The sequence below is a fragment of the Salmo trutta genome, chromosome 1 (assembly GCF_901001165.1).
Source record: "Salmo trutta chromosome 1, fSalTru1.1, whole genome shotgun sequence".
Taxonomy (NCBI): Eukaryota; Metazoa; Chordata; class Actinopteri; order Salmoniformes; family Salmonidae; genus Salmo; species Salmo trutta.
Genome location: NC_042957.1, coordinates 68,179,813 through 68,189,338, shown reverse-complemented (window position 1 = coordinate 68,189,338; position 9,526 = coordinate 68,179,813). Strand labels below are relative to the sequence as shown.

At 47.8% G+C, this 9,526-nt stretch overlaps 1 protein-coding gene across 2 annotated transcripts in view; it reads left to right on the top strand.

Annotated features, from left to right (window-relative positions):
- The first annotated feature begins 540 nt into the window (after positions 1–540).
- LOC115206168 (Na(+)/H(+) exchange regulatory cofactor NHE-RF2) overlaps positions 541–9,526 on the top strand; it is a 62,291-nt gene continuing 53,305 nt past the window's right edge. Inside the window, exons 1-3 of one of the 2 annotated variants that reach the window (XM_029772829.1) lie at positions 541–1,520; positions 3,327–3,623; positions 4,065–4,109. In XM_029772829.1, coding sequence (XP_029628689.1) covers positions 1,314–1,520; positions 3,327–3,623; positions 4,065–4,109 — 549 coding nt within the window. In that variant the 5' untranslated portion in view covers positions 541–1,313. The remainder of the gene's footprint in view (positions 1,521–3,326; positions 3,624–4,064; positions 4,110–9,526) is intronic. The other variant, XM_029772840.1, reaches the window with a different exon arrangement.

The window sequence follows — 9,526 nt, the reverse complement described above, 5'->3', positions numbered from 1 at the left end:
AACCATAGTGGGGAAAATGCCAAACTGACCCAAGATCAGTGTCTAGGGGAAACTTCACCCCAGAGCTGTAGACACTCCTCTGCTGCCACCCTCTGTCTTCATGTATTAGTGCTCCTCTCACTAGTTTGACTGTGACCATGCAGGCCAGACGGGCTCCCCTTCTGTTGCAGTTCAGCTTGTTCCAATAACATCTCCCTTCTCCTGAAGTGTACACTTGTTCACTAGTTCCCATAAATCCCCCTCACAAAAAATGATACTACTATCACTTTTCATACCCTTTATACATGCATTTCGTAATTTGACCACTGAGGGGCACCCTTGTAACATGAACGGTATGCGTAATTGTATGCCATGCGTAATGGTGCTAGAGGGGTCATGTTACAAATAAATCGTTATTTACCTGAATTTAATGACAATAAATCATTGTGTTGTCAACATGATACAACCGAGTCCTTTCCGACACAACAAAACAACCTCCCAACTATTTTTGGTGAGGTCGCCATTTTGGGCACTTGAGACACCCAGCGAGCACACTGATTGGTCGATTACATGCGGAGTCCTCGTACCTGGATCCCCATCCCGTGCTAAACGGCAGCATTTCCACAGCATGCGCTTGATTAGGCTACTCAGTGAGAAAGGACCCCTTCTTAGACCAGTCTTCAAGAGCTGCGCTCTGGTAATGACTGACCCAGGCAAAACTCGTTGATTTCTAGCGAGGGAGGTGCTATTACGCACCAAACGAGTGCCCTATCCAATTATCTGGAAACCCGGCATGTGTTGTAATTGAATCCTTATTTCCCAACCGGTTGTTATGGATGGAGGTCGAGAGAGGGGTTAGTTAGTGCCTGTTGCTCTTTCCTGGTGCAGCATGTTGCACGGGGGGTCTCTCGCTTTATCAGTCCTCAGGATGGGCATTTGGAGGGATTGAGGACGCTGCGCCGCCAACAAGAATAATTCACTCGTTTTTGGAGAGACGATACGACTAGCAGATATCTTGGCAATACTTTCGCCTGGGTCGATAATTTAGGCTATTTTTAGGAGTTTGCCTTTATTACATGTGAAGTTCAATGCTGGAATGTAATTTTTAATACGGAGTGTTTTCTTGTGTTTGGAGAGTTTTTGTGTGTGAAGAACCTGCAGAGCAACTTTTGGAACAAATTACGCATACGAAGAGGATGGTGTTTTACATGTAGAGTGAAAGTTTCGCTCTGCGCTCTGTTGGGTCATTATTGTATTACATTTTTGTATTTTTTTCTGTTTTGCTAACTATATTCAAGAACAAAACAGGTTTAAAGTCCTGGACTGCAGGAGAAATGGCCAGCGAACTGAAACCACGGCTTTGTATCATGACAAAGAGTGAGAACGGGTATGGGTTTCACTTGCACGGTGAGAAGGGGAAGAACGGCCAGTACATTCGCAAAGTTGAGCCCGCGTCGTCAGCAGAAGCTTCGGGGCTGCGCCCGGGGGACCGTGTCATTGAGGTGAACGGGGGAAATGTGGAGAAAGATACGCACCATCAAGTGAGTATAGCACATCACGAACTGTCCAACTCCATCCGATTTTTTCTGTCAGTGGACTACATCAACATGTTTAATATGCGCCAGCAGCATACCACTGCTGGCTTGCTTCTGAAGCCAAGCACTGTTGGTCCTGGTCAGTCCCTGGATGGGAGACCAGATGCTGCTGGAAGTGGTGTTGGAGGGTCAGTAGGAGGCACCCTTTCCTCTGGTATAAAAAAAATGCCCCAGGGCAGTCATTGGGGACATTGCCCTGTGTAGGGTGCTGTCTTTCGGATGGGACGTTAAACAGGTGTCCTGACTCTCTGTGGTCACTAAAGATCCCATGACACTTATTGTAAGAGTAGGGGTGTTAACCCTGGTGTCCTGGCTAAATTCCCAATCTAGTCCTCATACCATCACGGCCACCTAATCATCCCCAGCTTACAATTGGCTCATTCATCCCCCCCTCCTCTGCCCTGTAACTATTCCCCAGGTCGTTGCTGTAAATGAGAATATGTTCTCGGTCAACTTACCTGGTAAAATAAGGGGTAAATAAGTATGTTATGAGCCTAGTGTTTCAGTAATGATATTGTCATGGTAGTGACAGACAGACAGAGGAGGACACGGAGGGGTCAGCCACTGTATCATCCATTGGCGTTCAAAACGTTGAAGGAGCACTTGACATTTGATTTGATACTTGTATTTATTCCCTGCACACTTAATATGGTTTTATAAGCTTATTATACCTGTATAAAATAATCATAGTATACAACAATGGACAATATCAAAATACACCATTACTTTATCTCCCCTAAAACACTCAGCATTACCCCATGGAGTGGCATAATATAAATCATACCAAAACCTCTAACAACTTTTCCAGGTTAAAATATCCACTTTACGACTAGGCATTGTAAGACACAGTGCATGGTTACATGGCACTCGTAACCAAGTTGTTTAGTCTAGAATGTTATAGGGTCTGTGAGAATAAGCAGACAGTCTAGACAGCCTTTCAGAAGTTGCTGGAAGACATCACACATCTCCCTATCATCAGCTGCTGAGACTGCCTGGTCACACACCCACTCTCACACACACTCACACTGCTGTGTTGATAGTGATCTGAGTTTTTAGTGAATGGCTGTGTTGTATCTCCGATGGGCAATGGCAGCCTGAAGATGAGACAAGCACACCTCAAGCAGACATAGCGTGCATGAGATTGAAGTGGAGCCAATCTATTCCAGTGAGGTAGGATGTCTGAAATGGCTGTCATCATGTTAGTTTCATGTCAGCGTGTGTCACCTCTGACATTGTGACCCAGGATGAGACATATAGTAAGCCCTGCTCTGTAAATGTGTAACACGTTGGTCCGGTGAGCCACACTCGCATGATGAGGAACCTAGCCTGAGACCTTGTCTGAGACCTTTATAAGACCTAATACTTATAGACTTTAGCTCAGTGGGCTAACACAGTCTTGTGGCGCCCATGCAGGAGACCTGGGATCAAAACCCGGTTAGTCACGTGTACTCACATGGGTATGCACTCAATCTGGACCTCATAACCAACTGTTCTATAAATCACCAGAGTTCCAGACGTCCTCGTTGTGTTTACATCCCAAACCCTTCCTCCCTAGTCCCTCACCCCATGCCACTCAGCAGTAAGTCATCACTGGCGGAGACAGACGTCTAGTGAACTAGATAATAAACAACAGAGTAATATATTCAATCAAAAAATGAACAGTAACACTCACAAGTTTCAAAGGAATATACACATTTCAAATGTCATATTATGGCTATGTACAGTGTTATAATGATCTCCCTCTCCCCACAGGTGGTGCAGAGGATCAAGGCGGTGGAGCAGGAGACCAGGCTGCTGGTGGTAGACCGGGAGACGGACGAGTACCTCCGCAGCCTGCGCCTCGTCTGCACCGAGGAGATGGCTGTCCGTCTGGGGGGACTCACCTCTGTGTCCCCCGCCTCACCCCCAGCCTCACCGCCCCGCTCCTCGCCCCCGGCCTCCTCGCCGGCGGCCAAGAGAGAGAACGGCTCCGTGTCCAAGCTGCCCGCCACCCTGACCAGAGAGGTACCCAAGCCCACACGAAGGTCTCCGTCGCGGGCTGCCAAGAAGGTGTGTACCCCCTCGGGTTGAGACTCAATGGATGTTTACTCTGTAGGGGTGTTGTGGTGGTGGGTTAGTGCTGGGCTGGAACGAAAGCTTCCACATGCACAAACACACACCAGAGACCACCAGCTGACATAGATAAGTGCTTTTTACACTGGAGTAGGGCTGTGTTCTTGACTTAGTGCAGGCTGGAACAAAATCCTGCACTCATATCTGCACATCAGATATGGACTGAAGGCTCCTGGATCAGGGGATGGTATTTCGGGGATTATGGCTAAAGTTAGGGGATGTTCGAGAGAACATACAGTACTTACTTAGACCTTTGAATTCCTTATGGAATTACTCGCTTCCAATCTCTTCCAAACTCTTCTGTCCTGCACCATTCCTTCAAGGTGTTGCTACGTCAACCCCACTTTCTTCATGTCTTGTTCTGTGTCACCCCTCCAGGTGTTCTTGGGTCTTCCTCTCTTGCTTTCACCCTGTGGTTTCCAGGTAAGATCGAGTTCAACGTTAGCTCAAGGGTAGCTAAACCCAAACTGCTGTCTGCTATCTACACAGTACCATGCTGTCACAGTGTGCTGGTATTTGAATGTGGGTCAGCATTCTCTCGCTGTAGCAGCCAGAGAAGCCGATGTATAACATCTGATTGCCTTTAGTCACAGATCTAGGGTCAGTTTATCTTCCCCAAATCATAACCTCCGCTATCGGGGGGAGACATACAAATTGACCTTAGATCTGTGTCTAAGGGTGACTCCATCCTATGCCCGCTGAGATCTGATTACCTGGGTCTTGTTTTTCGAGCTGGCTGACTGAGCTCCAACCTGATCTGATGGCCTAGATTAGATTAGACCTGTCCTCTATTTGAGGGGAGCCCTGTCCAAGCCCTGTCAACACACAGTAGTAAGTGTGTGTGTGTGTGTGTGTGTGCGTGTGCGTGTGTGTGTGTGTCAGATGGCAGGATTGGTTCCAGACTTCTTGTAGTGGTCAGAAAGGCACTCAAAGGTCAAGGGTCATTACATCACAGTGGTTAGGATTCTGACCTAATGGCCAATGCAGCAATTCTCCCTGTGCTTGCCAAGTACCTAAGTGACATCCTGTGGCTGTAGAAACTACTATCCCCGCAGTATTACAGTAGACGTCAGAGTAAAGTGCTGAGCTAGGGTCAGTTTAGCGTTTTAGATCATAATAAATGAATAATAATAAATAAGATGGATGGACAGGGGGACCTGATCCTAGATCAGCACTCCTACTCTGTAAGGCTTTATGAATAGGGACCCTTGGGTGAACATGTTCTGGTGAGTGGTTGTATGTGCAGATGTCTGAAATATGATAGCCCTGGCTTATAGCCCTGGGCTGCAAACAGTTTGTTTTCTCAAATCTAGTTGAAGTATTGCATGTTGATTTGGAAAACATTTCCGTTGGGTCCCTGTCTTCCTGACAATCTACTCTGCTTTTGTTTTCATCTGCAAGTTGAGGCTTCTCTGCTTCTGTTTCATGCATTCAACAGAACATGTGTTTTCACTTACGCTCGTCTTGCCAATTGGTGCACGATGCAGAACTCTTATTTCTACATAAGCACTGACAAGGCCAATCAGTGTGTGTGTGGGGGTGTGTGTGTGCGCGTGCGTGTGCTGTGGTGTGTGTGCGTGTGGTGTATGTGTGCATGCGTGCGTGCAGTGTGTATGTGTGTGTGTGTGTTTAGCCTTTGCTCAGCTGCGATCGCTTTGTGAGCCGTGGAGAGAAATCCCAGCAGCCTGAGGGGCCAGAAGGCCTAACTAAGCTCAGGAAATGTATCTCTCTTTCTCCCCCCCCCACACCCTTCCCTCGCTCTCTCAATCTCTCTCTGACCAAGCTTGGCTGAAGTGAACATAAAATACACAGAGACGCCAGAAACAAGTCCTTTCCAAGTGGAGAGAAGGAACGGAGAGGAGAGGAAAGGAGAGGAAAGGACTGAGTTTGGGAAACCCTGCACAACAGCCAGTCAGTGGGCCAGTGTAGGGTAGTGTGGATGTCTGGAGGACACACACACACATACTCTCATGTATGCATGGCACGCACACACACACTCATGTATCCACAGCGCGCACACGGCACGCACACACACACTCTCATGTATGCACGGCACGCACACACACACTCATGTATGCACGGCACGCACACACACACACACTCATGTATGCATGGCACGCACACACACACTCATGTATCCACAGCGCGCACACGGCACGCACACACACACTCTCATGTATGCACGGCACGCACACACACACTCATGTATGCACGGCACGCACACACACACACACACTCATGTATGCACGGCACACACACTCTCACGTAGGACTAGGGTCCAGCAGCTGGACATGCCTATGGTAATGTGTAACAAGCTGTGGGTGGACGAGGAGGGGATATTTCCTGTTTCATCACAAAAGGATCAAAGTGTGTTTGTGTGTGATGTGTGCATGCGTGTGTGTCCACTCTAATCCACAGAGCTAAAAGAATATATATATTTGTTGATATAGTATAGCTGGTGGCCAGGACTCATTCTAAATAATAAGGGGACAGTATCCGGTCTGCAGTCTTTAGCTGACCCCAATGCCTTTACTCTGTCAGTGTCCCAACTGAGAGGCCATGTTTTAGAAGAGATGTTTTTCAGTCTAGATATGCAATATAAAACATGGACCATACATCTGTAACTTCCATTGCAGACTCCAGAGGCTGACGTAGAGAGTGTGGGGGGGATACGACTGGAACGTCCATCCTAGCTGTCAGTACCAGCCGTCTGTCTCACACCCTGTCTCCCACACACGTCTGTTTTCCCGCCTTGGCCTCCGCTGTGGTCCATAAAACAGACGTAGAAACGTCTGACCAGCTGGATGGATGGGGAACAGGGAGGGAGGGGCTCTGTAGCAGGGCAGCTGCTCAGTCTTTCACAGGATGGCTACTTAACCACAAAGCAGTTGTGATCAGTTTTAGATGTGACTGTTTAGTCTACTCAGTTATCTAGAACACTAACGAACCTCTCTTTTCCTCTCCTCTTTACTGCGTATGCAGTGAGCCCAGTTTGCTACAGGAAGTGTTGTCAGGGCAGCCAGACTCCTAGGGTTACCTTGAATTCCAGGACTTCCTGGGGGGAGGAGTCGAGGGAGGAGCTGAGGGATTAGGCTCCAGTCTGCAGCCCAGTCTGTTCTGGGGCTGGGAAGTAGTGCAGGCAGCGCCTCTACAGAGCTCCACAGACCCCCTGTCACCAACCATAATCACTAACACATTCACCTAATGTGTGTGTGTGTATGTTCATGTGTGCACACGTGTGTGTGTCTGCATATGTGCATGTGTGCATTACTGCCTGCGTAAGTGGGTGTATGCATGCTTGTCTGTATGTCCACGTGCCACCTTTTGCATCGGTGCATCTGTGTGTGTAGAAGTTATATGATTCTTACTGGGGTTTTCTGGGTTTTATCTTCCTTCATCTTCTGGTTTCCTTTTCCCTGCATTCCTCTACTGTTTACACTCCTGTAGATTTGAGAGACAGCTAAGAGTCCAGAAGAAGAGATTGACTCAAAACCAACTGATTTCAGGCTGTACTGACTGTGTGACTGTACTGTAGCTGTACTGACTGTGTGACTGTACTGTAGCTGTACTGACTGTGTGACTGTAGCTGTACTGACTGTGTGACTGTAGCTGTACTGACTGAGTGACTGTAGCTCTACTGACTGTGTGACTGTAGCTGCACTGACTGTGTGACTGTAGCTGTACTGACTGAGTGACTATAGCTGTACTGACTGAGTGACTGTAGCTGTACTGACTGAGTGACTATAGCTGTACTGACTGTGTGACTGTAGCTGTACTGACTGAGTGACTGTAGCTGTACTGACTGAGTGACTGTAGCTGTACTGACTGAGTGACTGTAGCTGTACTGACTGAGTGACTGTAGCTGTACTGACTGAGTGACTGTAGCTGTACTGACTGAGTGACTGTAGCTGTACTGACTGTGTGACTGTAGCTGTACTGACTGTGTGACTGTAGCTGTACTGACTGTGTGACTGTAGCTGTACTGCCTGTGTGACTGTAGCTGTACTGCCTGTGTGACTGTGTGACTGTATTGACTGTGTGACTGTGTGACTGTAGCTGTACTGACTGTGTGACTGTAGCTGTACTGACTGTGTGACTGTAGCTGTACTGACTGTGTGACTGTAGCTGTACTGACTGAGTGACTGTAGCTGCACTGACTGTGTGACTGTAGCTGCACTGACTGTGTGACTGTAGCTGTACTGACAGTGTGACTGTAGCTGTACTGGCTGTATGACTGTAGCTGCATTGACTGTGTGACTATTGCTGTACTGACTGTGTGACTATTGCTGTACTGACTGTGTGACTATCGCTGTACTGACTGTGTGACTATAGCTGTACTGGCTGTATGACTGTAGCTGCATTGACTGTGTGACTATAGCTGTACTGACTGTGTGACTGTAGCTGTACTGACTGTGTGACTGTAGCTGTACTGACTGTGTGACTATAGCTGTACTGACTGTGTGACTATCGCTGTACTGACTGTGTGACTATCGCTGTACTGACTGTGTGACTATCGCTGTACTGACTGTGTGACTATAGCTGTACCGACTGTGTGACTGTAGCTGTACTGCCTGTGTGACTGTAGCTGTACTGCCTGTGTGATTGTAGCTGTACTGACTGTAGCTGTACTGACTGTGTGACTGTAGCTGTACTGACTGTGTGACTGTAGCTGTACTGACTGTGTGACTGTAGCTGTACTGACTGTGTGACTGTAGCTGTACTGACTGTGTGACTATAGCTGTACTGACTGTGTGACTATCGCTGTACTGACTGTGTGACTATCGCTGTACTGACTGTGTGACTATAGCTGTACTGACTGTGTGACTATAGCTGTACCGACTGTGTGACTGTAGCTGTACTGCCTGTGTGACTGTAGCTGTACTGCCTGTGTGACTGTAGCTGTACTGACTGTAGCTGTACTGACTGTGTGACTGTAGCTGTACTGACTGTGTGACTGTAGCTGTACTGACTGTGTGACTGTAGCTGTACTGACTGTGTGACTGTAGCTGTACTGACTGAGTGACTGTAGCTGCACTGACTGTGTGACTGTAGCTGCACTGACTGTGTGACTGTAGCTGCACTGACTGTGTGACTGTAGCTGTACTGACTGTGTGACTGTAGCTGTACTGACTGTGTGACTGTAGCTGTACTGGCTGTATGACTGTAGCTGCATTGACTGTGTGACTATAGCTGTACTGACTGTGTGACTATTGCTGTACTGACTGTGTGACTATTGCTGTACTGACTGTGTGACTATTGCTGTACTGACTGTGTGACTATCGCTGTACTGACTGTGTGACTATCGCTGTACTGACTGTGTGACTATCGCTGTACTGACTGTGTGACTATAGCTGTACTGGCTGTATGACTGTAGCTGCATTGACTGTGTGACTATAGCTGTACTGACAGTGTGACTGTAGCTGTACTGGCTGTATGACTGTAGCTGCATTGACTGTGTGACTATTGCTGTACTGACTGTGTGACTATTGCTGTACTGACTGTGTGACTATCGCTGTACTGACTGTGTGACTATAGCTGTACTGGCTGTATGACTGTAGCTGCATTGACTGTGTGACTATAGCTGTACTGACTGTGTGACTGTAGCTGTACTGACTGTGTGACTGTAGCTGTACTGACTGTGTGACTATAGCTGTACTGACTGTGTGACTATCGCTGTACTGACTGTGTGACTATCGCTGTACTGACTGTGTGACTATAGCTGTACCGACTGTGTGACTGTAGCTGTACTGCCTGTGTGACTGTAGCTGTACTGCCTGTGTGACTGTAGCTGTACTGCCTGTGTGACTGTAGCTGTACTGACTGTAGCTGTACTGACTGTG